The sequence below is a fragment of the Malaya genurostris genome, chromosome 3 (genome assembly GCF_030247185.1).
Source record: "Malaya genurostris strain Urasoe2022 chromosome 3, Malgen_1.1, whole genome shotgun sequence".
Lineage (NCBI taxonomy): Eukaryota > Metazoa > Arthropoda > Insecta > Diptera > Culicidae > Malaya > Malaya genurostris.
Genome location: NC_080572.1, coordinates 215,799,094 through 215,824,819, shown reverse-complemented (window position 1 = coordinate 215,824,819; position 25,726 = coordinate 215,799,094). Strand labels below are relative to the sequence as shown.

General features: G+C 37.5%; 1 protein-coding gene across 3 annotated transcripts; it reads right to left on the bottom strand.

Moving 5' to 3' along the window:
- Positions 1-1,177: 1,177 nt before the first annotated feature.
- Positions 1,178-25,726, bottom strand: LOC131439131 (zinc finger protein on ecdysone puffs). 3 transcript variants are annotated; one of them, XM_058609789.1, is made up of 6 exons: positions 25,582-25,726; positions 23,152-23,457; positions 17,987-18,129; positions 3,774-4,321; positions 3,029-3,700; positions 1,178-2,902 (listed from the first exon to the last, which is right to left on the bottom strand). In XM_058609789.1, the coding sequence occupies exons 2-6, from the start codon at positions 23,413-23,415 to the stop codon at positions 2,616-2,618; spliced, it is 1,914 nt and encodes a 637-aa protein (XP_058465772.1). In that variant the 5' UTR covers positions 23,416-23,457; positions 25,582-25,726; the 3' UTR covers positions 1,178-2,615. The 3 variants fall into 3 exon arrangements, with proteins under 3 accessions (XP_058465772.1, XP_058465773.1, XP_058465774.1); XM_058609790.1 differs by having other exon boundaries at positions 3,035-3,700; XM_058609791.1 differs by lacking the exon at positions 17,987-18,129 and adding an exon at positions 12,102-12,187.

Below are 25,726 nucleotides of genomic sequence, written 5' to 3'. Positions count from 1 at the left end.
TTCAACAACGTTGAAACTAGGTTCGAAACTGGCTTCGAACAAACGGTTTGACAGCAGTTAAGGTGGAAACTGGGTTAGGTTTCGCATCAGGCGAAAACGACATTAGTGTGATCGAATGCTAGAATTGAAAAAAAAATAAACACTCGCTCTCATGATGCGTGCATACTTTATATAACAGTGGTGTATATGTGTGAAAGAGAAGAGCTCTCGTTGATGTTCACGCCTATTCAGTACGTCGATCGATTCGAAATATTCCGATCGAATGTGCAATTTCCATTCTGCATTCCGTTCAAGTTGTTGGGTATGAACTCGAATATCATCCGTCCGAGTTGTTCAATTTTCGAACATTACTCGATCGACTTGCGTACGTATTACTTATGTTCAGTTTAGAATCGTTCCAATTTGTTTATACATGTGTGACGGCTTCATTTAATAAGAAATTCGAACTCGAACGTAAGTGTAGATTCGTTCGTATCACAATTCCATCGGATTGCAGAATCGGGGTGAATGAGATTGAATATCATCACATAAAATCAAAAATGATTACGCGAAACCAAAGAAAGTTTTTTTTACAATTTCTAATTAACAGTTTATGTAACTGGCCCTTATTACCGTTCTCACTTCCACTTTCACATTCACTTCACTTACATGTCACTTCACTTGATTTTCCCTATGACCAGTATCGCGCATAGTGAAGTGATCAGTGTAGTGGAAAAAAACTATTTTTTTCGACAGAATGTTGGTGGCGTGATGTTCATAATGACATCAAGTTCATCCAAGTAATTACTTTTGTCTCTGAAGCGACTTCTTTAGTAAGGACTTAAATTCACTTCAATCGATTTTCACCGTAAAGTGATACCGATAATAAGGGTCGCAATCACTTCACTTGTTTTCACCGTGTAGTGATACCGGTAATAAAGGCCACTGATTCTAATATTCAACCAAATAATTGAAATTATACGAGTTCCCCATAGCAGGCTGTGTGAAATTCAATCGTTATCCTAAGAACGGTGAAACTTCAGTTCAGGTAAAATTAGTTTTGCGTTGGATTACCAATAGCTCGAAAAAATTGAATACAGAGATAATTTTCAAATGGGACTAAATTCACCACGACAGCTAGTACACGTATAAACAGTAAACGGATTTCACAATCTATGACGAAAAAAACATTTACAAGTTTGTTTTAAACTCAGATTTTTTTATTCGGATTTATTTTTGTCAATCACTAGAAGAAAATTCTCGGTTTCACAATTATGCACAGCTACAACTGGTACCTGTTTGTATGCTTCTACGTAATGTCATTGTTTGCTATAGTTTCAATTTCCGGCGATACATATCTAGATTTAGGTTTCACTTTGCTAGCAACGAATTACTTTGAAATATTTTCCAACGTATTCGAGCGGCATCTCACTCAAGACGATGCTTCTAGTTTCGCTCTGAGTCTCAACATATTGATCACTACGAACATTGCTGGCGGTACTTTCCATTACGGTTCCATTTGATCCGCAACGAAAAGCTCGCGACATTCAGCGTTTGTGTTACCTAAGGGTTACATTGGATGATTCAGCTTCACGTAATCGGTCGTCGAACCGGTTGCGACATAGACTCATTTCTCTTGAATTTACGATTTAGTACGCTGTTGAGCTTAATTTGTCGTGCTGTTTGTTCAAAGTGATACAACTAGTTTCCCTATTCGAAATTCGCTGAGAGAATCGTTAAGTCTGATGCTCAATATTGTTGAGTGTTTATGCTGTAACTACACAAAGAGAAGCAATTATTTTGTTTGTGGAGGTTCCAATATGCCTCACAACAATGCTACTACATTTTCTGGTGGAATACAATTACATTTGAATTTTTTTTTTCATATTTTAGGTAGATTACTTAACGATACCGAGAATTTAATGTATAACTTTTAATTTGCTTTTTGCTTACATTTGAGAGAATATAATATGTTTCATTAAATATTGCGTTTAGCTGGCAAATCAGCATAAACGTACACAAGTATCCATAAATTACTAGTAAATATGTGAAAATGTGCACTCGTCTTCCTGGAGTATCGAGGACAAAAAGAATCATTTTGTGTTTATTTTTCTGCACGAATGCAAATTGTCTGTGCATACGTGAATTAGTACGGGAAGCCTAGACGACACAGAAGCCTTCGAGTGCACATTTGCTAGAAATATTCGCTTTTTGCCTTGAATAGATTATTTTTTTTTTTGTAGGTTTCGTTTTTATTAAACATTTGTTCTATATTTTAAAGCATGCGTCATCATTTCTCCTGCATTTTGTGTTAGAACGTATTGAGGAAATTATGTTTAGAATAATACAAAAACCAGTATACAGAAGTGCTGTCCTCTTGCTATGATAAGGTGTAAAGGATGAAGTCAAATGCAAACTAACACACAATGTGTTTTTATGAAAACAGAATCATAAAAAGTTATATTTGCGTCATAGCATTACGTGATGAAATAGTAGAGTTGATTAGCATGAAAATAGAGTAAGTAATAATTTGTTATTTCATTGCAGTGAATTAATCGCTCGAAATACACTTTCGATTGGCGTCAAATGCAGAAATTGATGATAAATCTGAGTTTAATTTTTTCTGCATATTTTTTTTAGTAGCGTCCACCATAACGGCCGGGGCGACCGCCACGTCCCCGCCGATTATTCTTGGCAGGAGTTTTCTCTTCCGCCTTTTCTGGTTTTGCTTCTGCTTTGGAGGAATCGTCAGTCTTGCTGGCGGCCTCACCGGAGGAAGCGGTAGACTTATCATCGGCAGAAGCAGTTGTTTCGGCTTTGTTTGCTTCGGCGTTTTCCGTCTCCATCGGTTCTAGCTGAGATTCGCTAAGACCGTTGGCTTCCTCACTTTTACTGTCATCGGCCATGCTGGCATCGCCAGACTCTGTGAATGAACAAAAAGAAATTTTGTTGGTTAGTATCAAAAATTTCCAAACAAAACAAACAATCGAAAAGAACACAAATGATGACACAAGAAGCGAATCCTCCAAACACACTTAAAAAATCTAACCTTCACCTGTAGCCTCTGATGGATCATACAGCTCCGAGTCCTTCTTGTCAGCATCGCCATTCTCATCAGTTTTCTTGTCGTCAGCAGCCAATTTTTGTTTCTTGGCGGCTTCAGCCTCTTCCAATGCGACGGCGGCACGCTTTTGAGAAATACGCACTTCCATGGCCTTTTCATTCAAGAAACGAATGAAGGCACGGTAATGAGAGTGCGTGCGTGCGTGAATCTCACCAGTAGCGTCATTATCAAAGTACTTGTGACAGATGCGACACTCGTGACACTCGAGCTTGCCGATCAAGCTCAACCCGAGCGCACGATTCTTGTTGTACCGTGGCAATTTGCTGTCGATTTCCGGAGCAATTTCATCGCCAACCTTGTAGTCAAGAATACAGTCGGCGCTCTCTTCATCCTTAATAACTTCGTCCTCTGGAGTATCATCTTCAGCTTTGGATTCATCCGCCGCCGCACCCTCTCCTGTGGTTGACTTATCAGCAGCTGCGTCCGTATCCGGCTTGGCAGCTTCACCATTCTCGCCAGATGTAGTCGCAGTTGCCGAGGCTTTTTCAGCTTTTTTCGCTGCCGAAGCGGCAGCCTCTTTGTCCTTCTTTTTATTTTTCGGGGCCGTTTCTTCACGAATGTCTAGCAATTCATCATTAGCAGTGGAGATAACCAATTCTGAAAACAATAACGAAACCATTAACTGTGCTCTTCTATTTGCGTATAACAGATACGACAAGACGATACATACGTTTTGCTTTCTTCTCGATGTCAAGTCGACTTGGTTTAGTCTTGCAATTCTTCATGTGAACCACAGACAGCAAATGGTCATCATACTCGGTGCGGTTGTGGAACTCTAGTTCGCAATCGTCGCACTTGGGATGCAAGAACTTTTTCAAATCCAAGTGCTTCTCCGAGCGACGATGTGCGATGATGTGGCCATAGAAGAAGAGTTCACACATCGGGCAATACTCGCGCATTTTGGAGTAATTCTTAGCCTTGCCCATGCGCTTCAACCGATCGATTTCAATCGTCTTCAGTTGCTCGGCGATTCTGGCCTCTTGGCGAAGCAGAGTTGCACGCATGCGGTAGCTTTCCTCGATGCTCTCCTTCATCACCCGATGGGTGCGGCCGGTGACGTGATTCTCGAACGAGGTCGCATCGTACATGTGCTTGTCGCACATGTGACAGTACAAGTACTCGTTCGAAACGTCGGCGTAAGGCGACGATTTGTTCTGTTTGTTGTTTCCACCAGCATTGTTCGAGTTGCCTTTCTTATTTGCTCCCTGCTTGTTGTTGCTGGCGACGAGAAGTAGGGAATGTTTGATAGGAGATAAAATTATCACATTTACGTCGAATTTATAGAGAAACAAACGACAATTATCCATGATTCGCTTTTCATCGTTCTCAGCTTTTTCTAACTAGATTTAAAGCAGTGATTGGTATATGTACAGTACAAGAGATTATGGCAAAGGGCATTCATTTAAAGAAAACTTTCTTTTTCCGAACTCGCAGCTGCAGTACAAAAAAAAACACATGTATAAAAATTAATACCTTGCTTCAAAATGAAGCATTCTCCTTTTATTACCTGGGAAGTTTTTAATGAGTTTAATCAAATCGTGACTAGTTTCAACAAACTTCACTAACAAATAATACATAAAGCATTTCAGAAAAAAATATGTCTGACCCTTGTGCAAATAAAATTTATGAAATTTTGGGTAAAATTAGTTTATCGTAGCTCGGCTAAAGACCTAATGGTTAAACCCGAGGTGAAATAAATTTATATACAATAGTTTAGACTGTAACGTTTACATGTGTAAAATTTCGTCAGAATCTACCAAGTGATTATCTGAGATGGCTCCCAAGCAAGAAGTGCTTCGGCATAAAATTCTGGACTCGGTCGCAAAAAACCCAGCGGCGAACTGGTAACGGAAGAAAAACGAAGACACACAACCCCGTGAACGCAAGGAAAAAGAGGTATTACTGCAAGCGCAATCCGAACCGTTCGATTCCGAACGTGGCCAAGACGACCAATTCTTCCTTCTGGTTTACACAACATACAATGAAATGAGTCGGACTTTTTCAAAATCTTCAAGGCACGGAAGGCGCCCAACCGAACTGATAAGCAGATTAAGGTGGCCAAATCCCGCGCTAGGAAGTTGCACCGTGAGAGGTTGATGAAGCGAACGCCAAACAAGGCCTGAAGTTTTTCGTCGACGTAAATCCTGCCTGGGTGTTCGGGAGAAGTTCCGGATGAAAAGTTCGACAAATTTGCCAAAAAATGCTTGGCGAGGCAAACGATTTGTGGTTGCGGCAAATTCAGCACCGGCATCATCAACCCCCAATAGTATACAGAATAACGTTTGTTGTCCTTTCTCTGGTCTCACGAAGGTGACAATCTGTTTTAGCGAGATTTGGCATCGTACCGTTACACGGAACCGATTCAAAAGCCCAGTTTTACGCTCTCAGTTGATAGCTCGTTAAAAATGTACAGTATAATAATTTCCCTAAAAGAGAGATAAAACTTACAAAACCTTTCTATTTATAGGCACTATGCGCAAAAAAATCATTTATAGTGATAATTGCCATGGTAATGAAGGATAGTTAAAAAGAACATATCTCTTCTGCAGACGAGTAATTCATTCTCGGTAGGAATGCTCTTTTGAAGTAGTTTTATATGTAAGTGATCTGATCTGCACTTTTCTGCGTCTTTTGATAAATTATTAATAATGCGAAAAACATGAAAATTGGCACTTAATTGAACTGAAATGATAGGGGCATAGTATTTTCGAGGAAGATGTGTTGCTTTAAATGATGAATAACTTTGTATAACATGATAAACTCATCGGACTTTAATACATAGATTACTTACAAAAACTGCTACGGGACCTTTTTCAGAAAATACTTCATTTCAAGCATTCTGCTTAAGTTGCTGGAATAGAACCTTCTGCAAATTTGTTTGAAATAAATTTCTGAACAACTTTTCGGAAGTTAATTAGCCCCTATGTTGACCCTGAGCTAAAATAATATTTTTATCCTACTTCTAGAGGAATCACGGCTTTTTTTTTTTTTGAGCAACTTTATTGAAGATACTGACCTCGTGAACCAGGTTTTTAATGTGTTAGCAATTAGAAGCGTAAAATTGGACTTTTTAACCACTGTACAGTGATGTAGTGGTAAAAGCCAACACCGAACACCTTGTATCGAAGAAGGCGAATCCGCCAAACTTCACAAAGCAGAGAAGGTCTTCAAAAACGACAAGGTTTTAAAAATAGAATGGATGAATGTGTAAAACAGATAACGAAAGTATTGCACAGAATTTGATGGTTGCTCAACTGCCAGTACTTGCAAATCAGTCCCATATGGGAAATCGGCATGTCGAGAAAAAGACGATCAAAATTTTATTTCCGATTTTTTTTTATTTATTGTGCTAAAAGCAAAGCCTTGGTATTACACTGTGGAATTTGACCTGTTTCAACAGACTCCGCAGCCGATTCAGAGTGTACAGAACCATTGCTTGGCTGGTGCTACGGTTCTACTGTCACTACGAATCCTTTCAGGTCAGGGCTCGAACATTTGCTGTGTTACCTAATGCTAAATCATGGTATTATTACATGAAATATCAGTAATACACTTTTGCTATTGCAATATTGCAACAAATGAAATGATTGAAATTTGCACTGAATGGGAATGACATGCGGGTACTTTGTATATTGAGGATAGATTTTATTCCTCATGCTAACTCAAAATTGACAATATGGGACTAATATGCGAGTATGGGGGGGGGCAGTTAAGTTCAAGGTGCATTTACCCTAGAATAGAAGGTTTAAAAAACCAACTTTGGAAAAACATAGCTATTGTTTATTTATTCCCCAAGTTTTAGAAATATTCGAACGAAAATTAATTTTTTGATATCAATTTTGTCAGCAGTATTTTGTTTAGTACGGTCCTTCGGCCAACTAGGGACATGCCCAAAAGAGAGCATGCTACGAGAAAATACGCATTATTTAGTCCGGATAGTTGATTCAGAGATGTTGATGACTTAGTATGTATACAAAATTTAAGTTAGTAGTGCCAAGTTGTATGCAGAATTGCCAGGTTATTTTTTCAAAAATCTGTCAAAACTCATAAAACAATTATCTGGATTTCTCCGGGTCTACTATATACAAGGAAATTTTTGCCGGGCTTCATTTTCAGTGATAAAAAAGGTCTCCTCACCTATCGTTCAGAGACCACAACCGTAAAGATCTAGCGAGATCTGACAAAATCTGGCAATGCTGGCTGTATGGCCTATTTTCATGAAAATGTTTGTCTGTCATTAATCCTAGAACGTTCTATCTATTTACGGTTCACGCGTAAATATCGCACACTGCCTTTGCATAGCGTGGTTGTTCGATTACTGCTTCATTTGACAATTGTCATGGAAGAATTACAAGCGTCTTTAGTTTTCTACCGCATTACAAAGTGGCAAGGCCAATAAGTTGTCGAAGTTCTCTAAAAGTTCTTAGTTTGGCAAGCTATTTGTAGTTGTGTTTTGAAGTGACAAACCTACCTAGATTCAACATCATTGAACTAAAATTCTGGATCATTATTAAGAAACTATTTGTCCCAGGTTGGCGGTTCAATGCATAGGGCACTGGTCTTACAAGCCAGTTGCGGTATGTTCGAGCCCCGACCTGGAAGGATTCGTAGTGTCAGTAGGATCGTAGCACTAGCCATACAATGGTTCTGTACACTATGAATCGGCTGCGAAGTCTGTTGAAACAGAAGGTCAAATTCCTCTACAGGAATGTAATACCAAGGCTTTGCTTTAGATAAACTACCCAGAGTTCTTCGAATTTGCAATGGAATTATTTGAAACCGACAAAGATCGATGTTGTTGGGGCAGTATGAGTATTGTGAAGATCAAATAATGCACTGAAGAAAAAACTGACTGCTTATGGGGTATGATATCAGATGTAACAGTTCGCGGTAAGTGATACTGAAGATTGTGGAATAGATATTCGCTTGTGTTTTTCAATACAACGATATAACCATATACTTTTGGATGGGAAGATTTGATTAAAGTGATTTCGTATCACCGATACCATAGAAGAATTCGGCGCTCTGCACGTCGAGTAAATCTGTCAATAACTTTAGCAATAAAACCGCTGCGACGTTGCAACTGAGACAGCAATTTGTTTTCAACTGCCATTAGCATTAGCCACTGAAGCCTCTCCTGCAAGTTCTCACAGAGCCAAACGAGACTAATACCGTTTACGTTTATTGATCAGAGCAGCAAGAGAGCTGGCCCAGAGTCGCCCAAAGAACTTTTGAGATGTTCGTTTTAGCAACCTGGGGTCGCTCTAGATCGTACTCCAATCGCGTAGTTCCCCTCTGAAAATTTGCTCGGGTCGCTTCACGACATCCATGCGAGTTTGTTTGTTTTTTCTTTTTTTTATGAGTTGTTGTTTAGGGCGCGTACCACGTGTTCGTTTTATTCGGAGTCAGAGTCACCCGCGTGTAGGTTCAAAAACGAAAACGATATAAGATAACAACGAACCTCAGAGCTGAGCTGAGTAATTCCTTCTCTTCTTGAATCTGTACAGTAGCTCAAGTGCACGAAAAAGACTAACACAGCGACAAAGTTTATGTTGGATGTATATGAGATGAATTTCGGTGTACAAAGCAAAGTGCTCGAGTTTAGTGCGCCACGCATTGGCTACGGTAATGCGATAGGAAAAGATCGTAAGACTGTCATTGACTAGTAAAATCAAGTAGCTTAGGGTGAATTTGTGCATATTGTGCTGTGGACAAAATCGTTCTTTATTTCATATTCATTAACGAAGATATAAAAAATATAATGCGAATGGGGGACGCGGTTAATTCCTTCAATTTGGCCGGTTGTGCAGTGCACGTGGTGCACATGAGGACGGCACGCCACTGCCCATCAAAATTACAATATGTATAAAATGAGACAATTTCGTAGAACTTCGTAACTTTTTGTATAACATAAAGCTTGCTTCATTTAGAATTGGAACAAACTTTTGCTCATATTGTGGCGCTCCTGGTAGACGGATTTGGAAGTTCTTGGCGCCCACGTGTCGGGAATTTTGTCAGCTTCACGTATGATTTTTGACATTCCGCAAATCGACTGTACTTTGTGAACAATCAACATGGAAGCCGAAAGAAGGGGAAAAATTGTGCACAGTTATTTGGAAAATCCATTGTGGTCTGCATCTAGGCTAGCTAAACAGCTGAAATTGCCCAGAAATACCGTATGGCGCGTTATCAAACGGTATAAGGAAACATTTGCGACGATTTGGAAGCCTCAAGCCAATCGTCGGAGTGGAGCTGTCACGACCGGAAACTGCGTGGTAAGATTTTGAAGACGGTTAAGAGGAATCCTAATCTGTCGGACCGTGATTTGGCCAGAAAATTCGGTGCTGCCCATAGTACCGTGAGGAGAACTCGACTCCGGGAAGGAATCAAGTCGTATCGAGCTAGCAAATAGCCAAATCGCACCATAAAACAGAATAGCGTAGTCAAAATTCGTGCTCGAAAACTATATGACCAGGTGCTGACCAAGTTCGACGGGTGTCTTCTGATGGACGATGAAACCTATGTCAAGGCTGACTTCGGGCAAATCCTAGGTAAACAAATTTTACTTGGCAACGGCTCGGGGGATGTTCCAGCCAAATTTAAATTTGTTTTTGCCGACAAATTTTCAAGAAAATTTATGATTTGGCAGGGCATTTGAAGCTGTGACCAAAAAACGAATGTTTTCGTTACAAATAAGACAATGACATCGAAACTATAACAAAAAGAATGTCTCCAAAAACGAATTTTGCCGTTCATTCGATCCCACGACCATCCCGTAATGTTTTGGCCAGATTTGGCAAGCTGTCATTACAGCAAAGTCGTTCAAGAATGGTATGCAGAGAAAAGGGTCCAGTTTGTTCCGAAAAACCTTAACCCACCCAACTGCCCCAGTTCCGCCCTATTGAGAAATACTGGGCAATCATGAAGAGAAGACTCAAGACAAAGGGAAAGGTTGTCAAAGACATCAATCAGATGACGACCTGGCAGAATAAGATAGCTAAAACGATGGACGAACAAGGTGTGCATCACCTAATGAGCCGTGTTACAGGAAAAAATCGAGAATTCCTTCGAAACCGTGACGAATAATTTTATCCGTACTATTTCTTAAAAGTATGAAGAAAACGCTACATTTGTATAAAAAAAGATCTTGGCTTCAATAATAAATAACTGAAATACAGACAATTGTCTTTGTTCCAATTCTATCTGAAGCAAGCTTTGGTTTGTTATATAACTGTAAAATTTATTAAAAATAATAAAAATTAATTTTAATCAAATTTGTGCATTATTTTTGGGGTATATGATAAGTTTCAAATTTTCTGAGGTTACACAAAACAATTGTAATTTATCCTATTCTCCCACCCCCTTTTTTACAACGGACGGATAATTTGAACAGAGCGGCGAAAATTCTCATACCTCACTGATCAACTCTGTTTTGTAAAATTTTGTGAGAATATGGGAACCGTTTTTGCAATGAGATTCTGTTCCTCATTCGGGGTTTAGTAATATGTGGTCCAAATTGATGTGCTATTTTCTGAGATTTCTTTTAAATAATTTAATGATGATTTTATGCATGCCAGGCAAAAGATGCGTCTCAGATTGCAACCCTAGTAGCACATCATACTAGTAGTTCAATTCGGCCTAATAGTAAAATTATTACCTACATTTGGCACAGATCAGGTCAATTTCTATCAGACCTATGTCTTCTGTTGTTCCAATTGCGACATGAGAAAAGGGAGTGTTTCAGAGTAATCGAAAATTCGGTTACTCATCGGTTTAAACTAAAATGCAGATTAGTGGAAGACTGAAAGTATTTTTAACTTCTAAAAAAATTATTGGAATTATTTCAAACAATAATAATGTCAACCATTTGACACTAATATGAATTTAAAATTTATTACACACTTTGAAAAATATGAAAGTGAAAATGATTTACACTGTTCCCGGTTAAGATGCAATTGTAAAAACAATGTTTTCTCTACACTCTGCTGCTTCTGTCCCACGACTGTTCACGAATAAGCTGAGAACAAACGAGTTCAACACAACCTATTGAACTTGCCTAATATTTAGCAACAATGTTCCGTTTATATTGGATATAACACTCCAAAAGAAAACATACTTTATTCAACCAGTCGATAAACTGCAATAATCGAAATCAATCATTGACCCATTTATGCGTATATGAAAATATAGACAAGGTATTCTCCACTCTCATTTGTTTCTCATTTTCATGCTCAACCAGCATGAACTGGCACGACCCGTAGCTGCAATTGTTGTACCGCGTTTGGTGAGATTTTTCATCTACATGCGACTGATTTGCAATTATAGGTATATAATGCAGCGAAAAATATTGATTTAATATGAGAAACTTGAGAGTCAAGCTTGTAGTTGTTTTGACTATGGATTCCTTTCCTTATATACAAGAATGGTGTTATAAATGATGCTACATTTTCCATTCCATTGATGTGGAGTGAAATGGAAGTAAAGTTCATCCTTCTCTGAACAGTATGTATCATAGTAAGTTTTATGTGATTGGCCAATTGTATGGAATGACTTTTGAATTTTGGATACTATATTTATGATGAGTGTATCAAAAAATCCGATGCTGTGAAGTTATATGGATGTGGTGGGGGCTGGCTGGATCCCGAGAAATTATCTAATTCAGAACCAAAATTTAGACATCGCAATTAATTAAACAAAACAAAACAGTCATCGAAACATGTGACAAGAAAAGTAAATATAAAACGCTTAAAAACGTGTTTCGAAAATAATTGAAAAAGCGGGCGACCGAAGCAAACAGATGGAGTGTAAAAGCGTTGATATGGTGAGAACAACATCGAACTTAAAGCCAAATACAAATATAGTGCAGAAACGAACGGTATGAGAGGATGAGAAATATGTGTCATTTTTTATACACAGTCGCGCTTTTACTTTTTTCGTTTTTTTTTCACCTAGAAGAACAAAATAATGATGGATACAACTTTTATCTTACATGTATTACCTGTTCTTATTTTTATTACTACTATTACTAGACTGAATTGGATTTCGTCTTTGATATCCAAGATTTAACCTTGAAATATAGTCATTCTGAAAAGGACAAACCGATAAAAGAGAAATATAGGACACAAATTAATAAGAATTTGGTTTAGAAGTTGCATCGAAGAAGAAAGGAAGTAAACAAACATTTACTACTGCAAAATGGAGGAGCATATTTTGACGAAGACAAAAGGAAATAATAAGTTTGAAAAACGCCAGTAGTGGAAATAAAATCCACTAATTGGAATCGAATTTTAGAGATTATTGAATTTTCTGATCTTTTTTTTTCTATGTGAACTGGAATATTGAACCGAACGAATAAAAACTTTCGAAAGCAGAAACAAACCGCGGTCCTACTACTTGATTTTGCAAGGTTTTGCATTCAATTTTAACTGGAATCCAATATATGTCTAGCTGCAGTTGAACAGGCGAGCGATGATCTTTTTCTGACATATGAATAAAACAAAAAGTACTACATACCTGAAATAAAATCAATGTATGAAATGTTCTTGCACAGCACACGAATGTATTTTTATTATTCGTTTCTATTCAAACTTTCAAAATCAAAATTGTACGAAACGGTTTCTAAAAACTCAGTAGTAAAATTTGTCAACGTGCATTGGAAAATTCCATGAGCCGGTGCGTATGAAAACACCATGCCGGAAATCAAACTTTTCACCATAGGTTTTAAGTTACTTGCTGGCCCACAAATTTTTCAACGGATTTAAATTCTACGATGTTTTAAAGTATTATAACATATTTTTTCCCATTTTTTTTAACCAGAACATTGAAAAAAAAATTATTTTTTTCTAGAAGTGAATAGAAAGAAAAGAAACATTTTTTGTTGGTAGTGTCTATATACAATAAGCTTAAGTTTATTGTACTATCTACGATCTGTGAAAGTTTCATTCAAATGTTTATTTGTTAAAGAATGGTATGAACTAGTTGAAAAATTGACGAAAAACTTCATTTCACAATAACCTTCATCAAAATTACATTTTTCAACGTTTCTTCCAAAAAGTTATTTTAATGATCAAATAGAAGCAAATTATCAACACTTGAACAAAACAATAATATAATTTTTTTTGCGATTTTACGAATTCTGGCCGAAAAAGAATGTCACGCTATGGTTCCCCAACATTAAACTCTAAATTTGCTAATGTACAGAACCCCCACTGAAACCAATCACAATGTCATTCTATTCGACCCCTTCATATATACTCAGGTCTCTTTTTACGCGGGGGATAAGTAGTACGTAACCGCAAAAAGAACCGCTTGGCTTCTGTAATCCGCGTAAAAAAACCTCGAAACTAAATATTTTTTTCGGTACCAAATATCTTAGAAATGCATGAAACGTCGAGATCTGGTGTAATCTAAACCAATTTTTTTTATATCGACATTTTGGGACTTTAGAATGGTCTCAAATTCTATCGTATCTTCGAAAATTCGCGTAGAAAAAATCTCAAAATCGAAGAAATTTTTTGTATGCCAAATGTCCAAAGCTGGTGTAATGTAAAAAAAAATTCGAAAAGAAAAATTTTTTTGATGGCGTAATAACAAAAAAAAATTTTTTTTTGAAAAAACAACTTCAGGACTTGGTAACTTTTAGGTAACTTCGGAAATTAGCGTAAATTATGCGGTACGTATACCCCGCGTAGAAAATAACTTCTGTGTAACATTAATCTCACATTTCGTCTTCGAATCAGCGAGTTGACATTAGTAGCTCAACATAAACTGCTAATGCACCAATAAGACGAAGACGAAACATAAAATATTGAAAAAACTCATGAGTGCTTAACACAAATCGAATACCTTTCCGGTACCAAAACTCCCAAATTAAATTTTCGTATATTTTCCGATGAATTGTTGGAAATATATACGTGTGACATCAATGGAGATAATAGATTCGCCTTTTATAGTTTGTTGTATTACTAAGATTGAGATTTCTACAGAATCAAAATTTCTAACCTATATTATTTATTTTTGAAGAATTTATTCGAACACGGGAGCCTTTTTAGGCAACCTTGTATACAAATGTGATTAAAAATGCACCCCTAGGAATTTTTATAACCCCAAAAGTTTGTCACAGACAAACAAAACTTTAAAAAAAACTATAGTAGCTCTTGATTAAGTGTGTCAGTTTATCAGATTCTCTTTCGTTTTGAATGATAAGCTTTCTAACTAATTTGCTGCTTACTCCTTCAAACCCATCGTCTCTGTTAGAGAAAGGTAATGAACCAGCATAGCGTCTTAGATCCTTAGCAAGCGGAATAAAGCACCGCGCGCTATTAATTGAGATTTCATAATTTCGTTTTTGGCTTGATAAGACGTAGAGCAACCTTGAGCTATTTTTAGATTTGATCGTCATCTAACGAGGAAAACAGATTGGAAAAATGGCATGCGAATACAACTATGCAATGAAAAACGCGTAAAAAAATACTACCGCAGAAACGGGTCGCAAACCGGTAGCTAGCTCGTATCCGGGGAAATTGTCTTGTCAATTAAACTACCCCGCATGTGAAAACACATGAATAAACAGCCTAATTGACTAAAAGAACCGAACATGCTTCGCTGTGCTCGGACGCAATGGAATTCATTTATAGTCATGTCTCTATGGCAACCCCTCCGCCATAAATCATATTTATTGACAGTTCAGCGGTACTGTTTACAAACAAGTTTAAACAAAATCGAGGAACACATCTCAAACAATCATCTTTACACTTCACAACTAGCCACTTTTATTCAATAAATCTCTGAAACGAATCGTTAACAAATGTTTTGAAACTCTATTTAGGCGACAACAGACAAACAAACAAAAAAGTCTGTTTACAAACAGTACCGTTGAATTGTCAAAATGTGTTCATCCGATTGAGGTTAGCAGTGACGGTAAAAAACCTAATAATAACCTAATGATTGAACTCCGTGACACCCGAACACAGCGGTTCTTTTAGTTAATTAGGTTGTTTTTTATGCGTTTTCACATGCAGGGTAGCTCATTGACAAAACGATTTCCCCGGATATGAGCTAGCGGATTCTAGTCCCGTCTCTGCGGTAGTTTTTTCACAATTTTCATTACCTAGCTGTATTCGTATGTAATTTCTCCAATCTGTTTCCTCGTTAAATGCTGACGAGATTTCATTGTTTTATAATTGAAAATACACAGCTTTATTCATTCTAATCGATGCGTAGAAATATTTCTAATCAGTAGGCAAAATAATGTAACTAATTGAAACAAAATTGACTAAGTTGTAAGTTTTAACAAGCTGACCACATTTCTGAAATATACCACAAAAATACTGTGTGAATTTCTAATAGGCACAAAATTTGGCTCCACATTTAAACCGTTCCAACTAAAATCGTATCAAACTTTTACCGAAGAAAACCGAAACAACAACTCATAACCCCTAACATTTTTATTCAAAACTTGATATTGAAACAAACCCACGACGCTTCAGAACAAATTGGCTTAAGTGGTACGTCACCATTTATGTTAGGAGATTTGAGCCTTGCAAGCGTTTGCTAAACTTAGGTTTTGATAAGAAATTTTCTCTTAAAAACGAGAATCAAAAGTAATAAATTTGCTCATAATTTGCAAACTTCTTTCTAGAAGTAGTCGTTATTGAGACAGTTTCAACAAATTAAAAAATTTAATTACCCTAGTTATTTAAGGATGCCTTTGTCATATCATCAATTTTGTCATAAATATTTCTGTGGGGTTTTTCAGAATGCTTTCCAGTAAATCGAATAACAATGCTTGTCCACAGACTAGCAAAACCTACCAATTGAACCAATTTTCGAGCCCAATTTAAATTGTTTCACCATTTTTGCGTTGGCGCTCTTAATGACGGTTCGAAATTTAATACACACTTCACCCTGAAATCCCGGAACCGGTCATCAGATCCGAATAAAATTCAACATCAGTACTTCCGTTTGAGTTTGTGAAAATCATTTTCATTTTCTCAAAGGTCGGTGACTGAGGAAATGAAGCGGAATCCGTTTTGGATTTTCGATCTCTTTTTTCGGTACTTCCGAAGCTAAGAGCCTGTATAACTGAAGTCGGTTCGTTTGACCACCAACGAACCAGACATGCACAATTGAAGAATAATATTGGTTAATTCTAAGGATATTGATCGTTTTTTCAGTCATTTGAAATTGAGATTTTCCTACTAATGAGCATCTAATTCACAATAAGTTTGTGGAAATCGGTTCAGCCATGTTTAAGAAAATTAAGTGCATATTTTTTGTTCATACAGATATTCTGCGATCAAGACGAATTGATTCGAATAGTACATGTACATGATACTCGGCGGTCCTCTGGAAATGGGTTCGAATGTCGGTTTTTACAATGATTGTATAGTTTTGCTATATGAGAAGGGTAAACATGTAATCCGAAATATTGGCAATTCCTTGAGCTTTACATTAGATTTGACTGGTCGTTTGGAATAACAATGACAACAAATGTTTTTTTTTTTTAAATTGTCGTCATCTTCCCTCTAGCAATTGTTTGTTCCATTCAGAATAACTTATTGTTTGAAGTTTTTTATTCAGTGTATACTTTTTTGAAGTGTTCAATTGATTTTCAACAACTTGGAGGTCGTTTTTGTAGGATCCAAAGTTTCCGAGTTAAAACTATCTTAATATATTGTATGCAAAAATACAGGCCGCCCATGAAAATAAAAACAATGAAGAGTTAAACTTGTCTCTCGGCATAACACAAAATTTTTGTCATACTGAAAACGTATGTAAAGTTTCATCTCAATCGTAGCATATGATGTTTGATGACTTCCCACCGATTTCTGCAATCGCTCGGTTATCAATGTTATCACAGGAATTTGATTCGCGTTTCGTTCGCCCAAAATGCGCTGTGCACATTCTTATCTCGATACTATTATAATCAAACCAGTATAAGTTATAAACGTTAAACGTTCATAAATAAGTGAATAATTTTCTGATTCAAACAAAATAAATTTTCATAATTAACGATTGATTTTAAACATCTAATATCCATTACCACAATAAAATGGCACGAATGTCCCCTGATAATATTTTCATATAGACTAGGTCAATGATTGATTGATTGATTGGTAAATGTAATAAGTAATTCCCGAGGCCCTCCCTTCAAAGTGGTTATTTAGTAATGACTAAACGTCGTCGGCGGATAGACCGATATATGAAATCTGCCCTTTGCGTACTGTACATACATAGCAAATCACTATCTATCTATTTTCTATCGTGGGATTGTTGCTGCTCTTGTCTACAACCACCATCTAATTACGGAAAATTGAATGATCCTCTTGAGAAATAACTATTAAGTTATATAAAAACTAATGAATATTATGAAATGGTCTTACAATGCCGCGGTAGTATTGATTTTTGAAGTACGAATCACGTAACAAATGCAACAACAATCGCCCCGAGACGGGATTTGCACTTTCTACCATAGTTGTGTTCACTAAATACGAACGATTCATTAACCTAAAACTATCAATAATCAATACATTTGCTTGCTCTCTTCTCTTGCAGAAGTGGTTCGTATGCAGTTTTCTTTGTTCGGTTTAGGTAGACAAAATGCAGGCATTCGAATTTGTGATTAGAGATTGGAAAGCGGGTGCAGCAACTGCTTGACGATTTTGCATCTGTCTGTGACGTAGATTCTGGTGAAACTATAGTAACGGAACATTTGGTTACTCGTCGCATACGCGGTTCGGAAAATGCCTGCTATAAAAAAGCACTTCTTCGCAGGTATTTTTGGTACCGTAGTAGTTAGTCTGCTTGAATATCATTGGAAGAGAAAAGCTGAATCGGAAAAGAAGTGTTTTTTTGTTTGGAAAATTATTGAAAATCTCTTACCTCTCTTTCTTGCTCGAATCTTTAGCATCTTTTTTATTATGGGAATTTTTGGCCAGAACATTCTTGGAACGGGTGAATGCATCCGGTTTACGAATGCCACCTTTATAGGGGCCGTTAGTGTTACGGTTTTTGCCGTACCGATTCTGAATGGAAGAGAGAGAGAAAACATCGGAGAGAAGAGAATAGAAGAGATGTTTTATGGAAATCGTTTTGTATGTTTTTTCTGTTGGCTTGCATTGTGTTCGTATTGGTTTAACATCTATTGGTTTTCGCTAAGACGCCTGAATGATGTAGTGGAAAGTTGAAGTTGGAACATCTAGAATTGTTTCCAGGAACACAATGCCGAGTTTGTTTTCTTTTTACGAAAGTTTCCAAAAGAGTAGAAGTAATTAAAAGTTTGTTCTTGTTGAACGGATACATAAAAAAATATTAGAAACATTTGTACTATTAGTATTTAATTATCATTAGAAAAACGTGATGGATGCGTAACTGAACTATAGCTAGCTTAGCCTACTTGAATGTATCTGTATTCTGAGGGAGGAGCTAATAAAATGTACAAAAACAAAAACCTTTTTTCCCTTTATTTTTTTGTTGTGAAAAATTCAGTTAAAATGGAGATATTAAATGAAAGATCAGAAAATTGAATATCTTGGTTTTGCCAAAAAATAAACTCAAAGCAACAAACGAAATTGGAAGATTCGACCTAACAATCGGATGTAGCTGCACATGGATTTCACGTATCTTATTACTATGCAGAGCCAATTTTTTCTCATCTTTTCTATTTGTAAAGAAAACTTTCAGTATCCAATTAGAAATAAAACGGGAAAACATCTGGTATTCGATCGACAATCCATACAAGAATAAAATCCAATTCAATACCCAAGTGGAAACAAGTGAAAATGACGACTTTATACAAACTTCGCAGGTACTAGAAAACGAGAAAATAATGCACGACGATGTACTACTTGACTCGACTCAGGATCACCCTATCAGATATTGGAAAGAGCTACAAGCAAGGGAGAAGACGAGAAACATTAATATCGGCTAAGGAAGGAGCTAAGCACGATGTTACTGAGAATACGTTGTTTCTGAAGGACATTTTTCAAAGAATACGAAATTCTGGAAGAATGAAACAAACTAAAAAAAATAGAATCAACGGAAGGATGGAAGCAGACCCGACGAAGACTAATTAAAGTTTGAAGCCCTTGAAATGCTTGCTTGTTTTTGCCAACTTGGAAGGCATCCAACCGAAAGGAAAGGCAAAACATAAAGGTCACAGTCCTCACAACAAATTTATACCGCCAGTGATCACCAAACCAGAGTTGAATGGTTATGGACGACGAGCAGCCATACATCATAGATTGACCATGATACATCAGCGAATAGTTTATTGTTTGGCAGGCGATCTGTGAATCAGTTTTTGTAATGACTGAACCCAAAGAAACAAATTGAGAAATCAAATGATTGAAAACTCACTGAAGAGATGTTTTTTTTGTGGAATACACCTAAAAACAGAGTTTGAATCTGTGTTCTTAAGCTTTCCGGGCATACGCGTAAACTATTTGCTGAGCTGTGTTAGACAACAGAAACGAGTGGGACCAATCAACAGTTACCAGCGTAATAATATTGTTCAGAATATGTTTGTCGACAGACGGAAAGAAGGAAAGACTCAGGTCGTCGAAGTATCCGGCTATTTCAATCGGAATATGTCGCAATCATCTACAACCGCACATCGAACTAAGAAACGTGCCAGATTGTTGAGACAAGCAGGTGCCACCAAATCGTAACGATTAGCAAAACAAGTCGGCCAGCGTGCGGTTCGCTGAAGATGTACAAGTTTGAGTACAAGTAAGAACAAGCTTTCAGCACTGTTCCAGTAGCTTGAAGGTCGACATTGACATCGGGACCAAGACCATTAGTTAGGATTTTTTTGGGGGAAGGATTAATCTGTTCTGGTTTAGATGGATTTGGCATTCTGCCATTACGGAAAAAATACCACGGAGAACGAACATCGTCCAGGTTACCCAAGGACAACAAGTCAGAGCTCCGCCAAATAGTAAAATATTAGGCTATCGTCCAGTGTAGCATAGAGATAACGTGAAAAACAGTTTTATTCAATTTTTATTAACTTTACGTGACCGATTGAAAAGCTTTTTTGTTTGCCAAAATAATTTATGATAATTGGATCTCGTTGTAACCCGTTTTGCTTAGAGGAGCGAAGAGTAAAAAATAAAAATAACAATTATCAGGGAGATGTTGAAATACGCACTGATGTTGAAATGCGCACTGATAAATTATGATGAGAAATGTGACCAAAGAGGCTGTACAAATTTGATGATGGAAGAAATAAAGCGAAAGACCAACGAATTCAAATTTACTAAAAAGAAAGTTTGAGTGAATATTTTTTTCTCGTAATTCTGTATTCCTCAAGTTTGATCGATTCACACACAATCTTGTTCGGTCATAATTAATGTCAGTTTGAAAATTCAAATCTACAACAAAAACAGAAAGACCCAGCAGCATTTGACTCGTGTTTCAAAAAAATATATATACAGAACAGTAGCGTATAAAACAGAGTCTTGCATTACATATCTTTTGCGGAACTCGGCCTTTCAGTTTCAAAAGACTTTGCAGCTGATTCATAGCGTACAGAATCAGTGCATGATTAGTACTGCAATCCTACTGACACTAAGAATTCAAAAGCAGCGTACACTAGTTCTAACAGTAGAACTGTTAAAATAAAGAAAACCGAGCGACTTGCTGGGGATACACTTTCAATTCTATTATTAATTTTCCATAAAGAATTCCTCAATTCTTAAGTATGCGCTTAAAGAAGTCTAGTCCTTCTTAACCAGTCTTGAGTCAAATAAGAACGCCCACGTGAATCGCTTGTCACTTACGTAAATGAACTAGCCAAAACTATCCAGCAACCAGGTTCACTGTGCTGGTAAGCATTGCCAGGAAACACGGAAAAAGAATCAAAGAAACAAAAAAAAACTGTAAAACCTCAGTACTATTGGAAAGTAAATTCACAGTAATAGTACAACTACTCAGAATCACACTTGTCATCTACATCATCAACTTTAAGCGATTCAACAAGGCGTCTAACTGTGTGTACATTATGTTTAAACGTGAAAGCGATGCACTTGCATTCGCTTCGGTTAACAACGAGGTGCACAGCGTTGAGTGTGACAACATTAAATGCAAAATCCCTGTGCAAATGGTGGACAATCCCATAGAAACACGCGTGCATAACCTTCCCCCGCAGGCCACCGATAAGTTCGTTCGGGAGAATATGTCGCAGTACGGTGAAATCCTTTCCATCGAAAGGGAAATATGGTGGAATTTTTTCCCCGGCATCCGGAATGGCGTACGAGTTGTGCGTATGCAACTACGTAAGGCAATTCCATCTTACATCATTTGTGGTCAAGGTCTGACATATCCGTGTAAAACGTTGATTACCTATGAAAATCAGTTGGTTATATGTCAGTTTTGTGAACAACCTGCACACTACGGTAAACCTTGCACTGAAACTGCGAAAAAGACATCTTCAACCAAAGACAAGGTCAACCGTTCAACAACGAAAACTAGTGAGCGCAGTACTCATGTTCCACCATCAAACTAACCAGCAACTGCAACCAATGTACAACAAGGCGCATCTAAAGCAACTAGCAACGAGCTCAAGACTACGAACAACAAGGAAAACGAAACGAAGACGGACAGCAACAACGATACAACCGATGAGGCAATGGATGACGAGACGAGCCACGAACAAAGTGCCCCTCAACCCTCGCAGGAGAAAAATGGAAGCTCTTCTCCTCCTAGAAAAAGAGTGACAACGAGCAAGCAAGTGTTATAGATTGGTACAAGTTGTTCAAAGAGGACCGAGAACTCGTTGACGACGAACCACTACGTCCAGGATGGCCATCAACATCAACTGAGGATGAATAGTCAATAGAATCAAGGAATTAGTGTTTGAAAATCGACGATTAACAGTCGAAGACCTAACTGGAATTGTTGGATTTTCAGGAGAATCAGTAAAAACCATTTCGAAAGATCATTTGGGCCTGAAAAAAGTCCACTCATTGATTCCTCGTGATTTTTTCGCCAAAAAATCAACCAATATCGTTCCGCAACCACCGTATTCGCCTGATATAGCTCAGTGCGATTTCTAGCTATCCAGCAAACTCAAACGAACGCTCCGGGGAAGGAAACCGTGTTGAGTCAGTTGAAAACATCAAACGTGAATCGCTATCCGCATTTAAGGCTATTCCGGAAATTGACTTTAACAACTGGTTCGAGGATTGGAAAAAAACGTAGCGACACAAGCGTATTGGAGCCGGAGGGATTACTTCGAAGGGGACATAGATTTGGAGTAAATAAAGAATTTAGAAATTACGAACAAAGTCTTACTATTTTTTGCCCACTGTAGTACAGTAATAACAACCTGAAGTCCAACGATGATCAGACGTTGTTTGGATCTAAAAATCATGTTTTAAACTGACCGGAACTACAGTTCAATGGCGTAGAAATTTGATTGAAACCAATATGACAGGTTGGGAGAGTAAATGTCAAGAACCTTTGGAACAGGAATTTGTTTTTAGAAGATCGAAAACTGCATTAGTCTGACTGCTGATAAAAACCTACTTGTCATACCAATATGCGAACATAATCAACTACAATCAACAGAGTATAATAAGCCATTATGCGGTGAAACCAAACCGGATACAAGTTTTGAAAAATGAGCAAAAACTGCAGGAAAAAATGTATTCTTATTTGTATGAAAAATGTTTCTTTTCTCGTGAAATCCATGTGATGATCATCTTGATCGGTTCGAATCTCCATTTACAAACTTCGTTAAAATACATCTTCAAGTAAAATTTATCCACAAAATTTGCGATAGCAATAGCTAAACTAGGAATAGAAACAAAAACATACAAATTAACCGAAGAATGAAACCTCTATCGAACAAAAGCAACTAGTATCAAGCAGCGTTGTCCTCGCGAGAACCTGAACCACATCATGCTTGAAGAATGGTAATACTTTGCCCTCCCCCTTCTTATTAATTGATCCCTCGCGGAGACACCACTACCTCTCTCTACCCATTGGAAGTACTTGGAAGGTTATTTATGCCAACAGTCATCACTGGTACACGTACTACTTACCCGTATGAAGTTGAATCCATTCATATCGTCGAATCGGGACGATTGGACGCCGTCCAGGAGTGACGGCGGAGCCTGGTTAGAGTTTTGATTGCGGAGTAAATTATTGATCAGACTGTTTGCTAACGTGAGGGCGTCATTGTTACCGCGGCCCCCGCCCACACCCGTGTCCCAAGGATTGATTCGGCCTGCACCGTAGTTGTTGCCGAAATTGCCACCACCACCACCACCACCTCCATTGCGACGGTTGTTGTTGCGGTAAGCCATTGTTGCACTTGGATAGCTTTTTGTTTCAAACTTTGGGAGTTTCTGTTGAGATAGGAAAGAAAAACGACAACGGATTATAATTCGTTCATTGTCAAATCATTTAGAATTGCTGTCCAGACACCGGTGTGTTTTACACACAAGTTAAAAAAATCGGTAGTTTTAATATGAAACTATGTATCATACATCTTATGTTCCTAACTGATTCTTGAACAGGATCATGCGCAATAGCACCACGTTATGCAGACTATTAACTAATTCTAATCAAGAGCCGGTTTACTGGAACGATTGATTCGAAAATCCAATCAGTAATCAGCCTATGAAAGAACTTTTCAACAAACTTTAACGTTCAACTTCTTGGGTGAAACATGGAGATTTGTGGCAACAAATTGTTCTATGCGAACTCTCACATACGTCTTTTTCTTCTCTATAAGCCGTTTTAAAATTGCTTCGTTTGTCAAACGCTCCGTTGAAACTGGATGTCAACATATTTTGGTACTCATGCGTTAGTCGGGCACAAGAATAAAAAATACGGCGTCGTCGCACCGTTTGATGCATGTGCTACCCGTATCTTGCTGGTAAATATTCCTAGACTGGACAAACGACGCGGTGACAGATTTTTATGGAAGATCGTCGGCTACGCCAATGCTTGGCTTCGGTTATGAGGCTGCGCCACATTGACCGGTTATTCGTGAGACTGATTCACATTGAATACATTCACATGAGGACACGAATGTCGCGATAGTGTCAATTCACATAGAATATATTAGACTAGTGCAAAGCCGCAATTGACACTTTTTTTGTTTCCGTACACATTATTCATCAACAATAAAAAAAAGACAAATAATATTTAATCTGTACTGAAAAGGTTTCAGTACAGCACCTAATTACCAAACTTTGTTGTTTAATGCTTTGTCGTCTTTCCAGCTATTTACATTCATAAATTTTTCCTGGAATAATTAACACATCTAATCACTATATAAGCTGGAAATCTATTTCCAATAAATATTGAAACAACAACCACGGAAACCACCGGACTTGCCTTCATCGACATGGATTCTTATTCTATTCTCCTTACATGTCGTCTTCGACTCATCAGTACGTAGCAGTTTATCCTATTCCCTTGCTTCGGTGAGAAACTTTTATCTAGACAGAAGAGGGAGGAAGACGCGCGCACACACACACGAGTCATACCGGCCGGTTTTCTATTGCCTATTTACCTATACACCCACAAGAAGAAGAAATCGCCAAACTCATACAGCGCTAGCTGACGCACAATTATTTTATATTCGCTACTGAAGAGAATAATTTTGAAAACTTTTTATACAATCAATATAATTTAGGACAGCAACATCTTTCAATTCAACTTCTTCAAAAGAAAACCTAATACTTAGAGAAGTTTCAACTAATATGCTTTTGAGCTCTGAAACCTTTTACCTGTACTCAGGTAGGGTAATAAGTTAACTCAATGAAATGGATGGATCAATGGCTTTATTTTATAAAGAAAGCCGATGAAAAACCTATCACTAGTCGATTATACCTATATTTTATGATTAAACGAGATGGCACATACACAGTAACGCGGTCAATTTCCAAACGGCTCTATTGAATCTTTCTTCGCTTTTATTTGACGGAACTGTACAGACTGAGCAGCAAGAGAAAAAAAAACTTTCTTCTAGACGAATGGTTTTCAGTGATCTAAATACAGTTGTGATTCATTCAAGTATCAAATGACTTATAGCAAACAAGCCTACCTATGCCGAGAAAAAAAGATTCTATAACATTCATGCAAAGAAGTATAAAACGAAGTCAAAAATCGATTTTTTTTATGCTTCTGCTTAAACGTTAAAGTGGGATTACGCCCTCTTTGAGCATTTTTATTTCCGGAACCTAAACAATTTCGTATCACATCGAGAAAATCACGAAATTCGACATCTTCTCTACTCAGTATTGACTAAAACTACCAAGCAATAGTATTGCTGAAACGTCATCAGTTTTTTATGATGGAAGAAAATTTCTCGCAAATGGAGGCCATCGTTGTAAATTTCGATCGACCGGGTGACTTTACCCGAGCTACTTTTCCGACCCGCACGGGTAGTTAACAAACCTTTTTACAAATCACCGATGCTTCGACGCGTAGAAAAAGTGTTTATAGATGTTATTACTTACTTCTTGACGAAGAAAATTCACTAGAAAAAACTGAGACACTTTCTTTGAAATTTACTTTGAGAGAAAAGTACTTGACACCGTGAAAGAACAAAATCAATTGAAGCCGGAATGAAGCTTGCAAGTATACCGGAGCCGGTTGCAAATA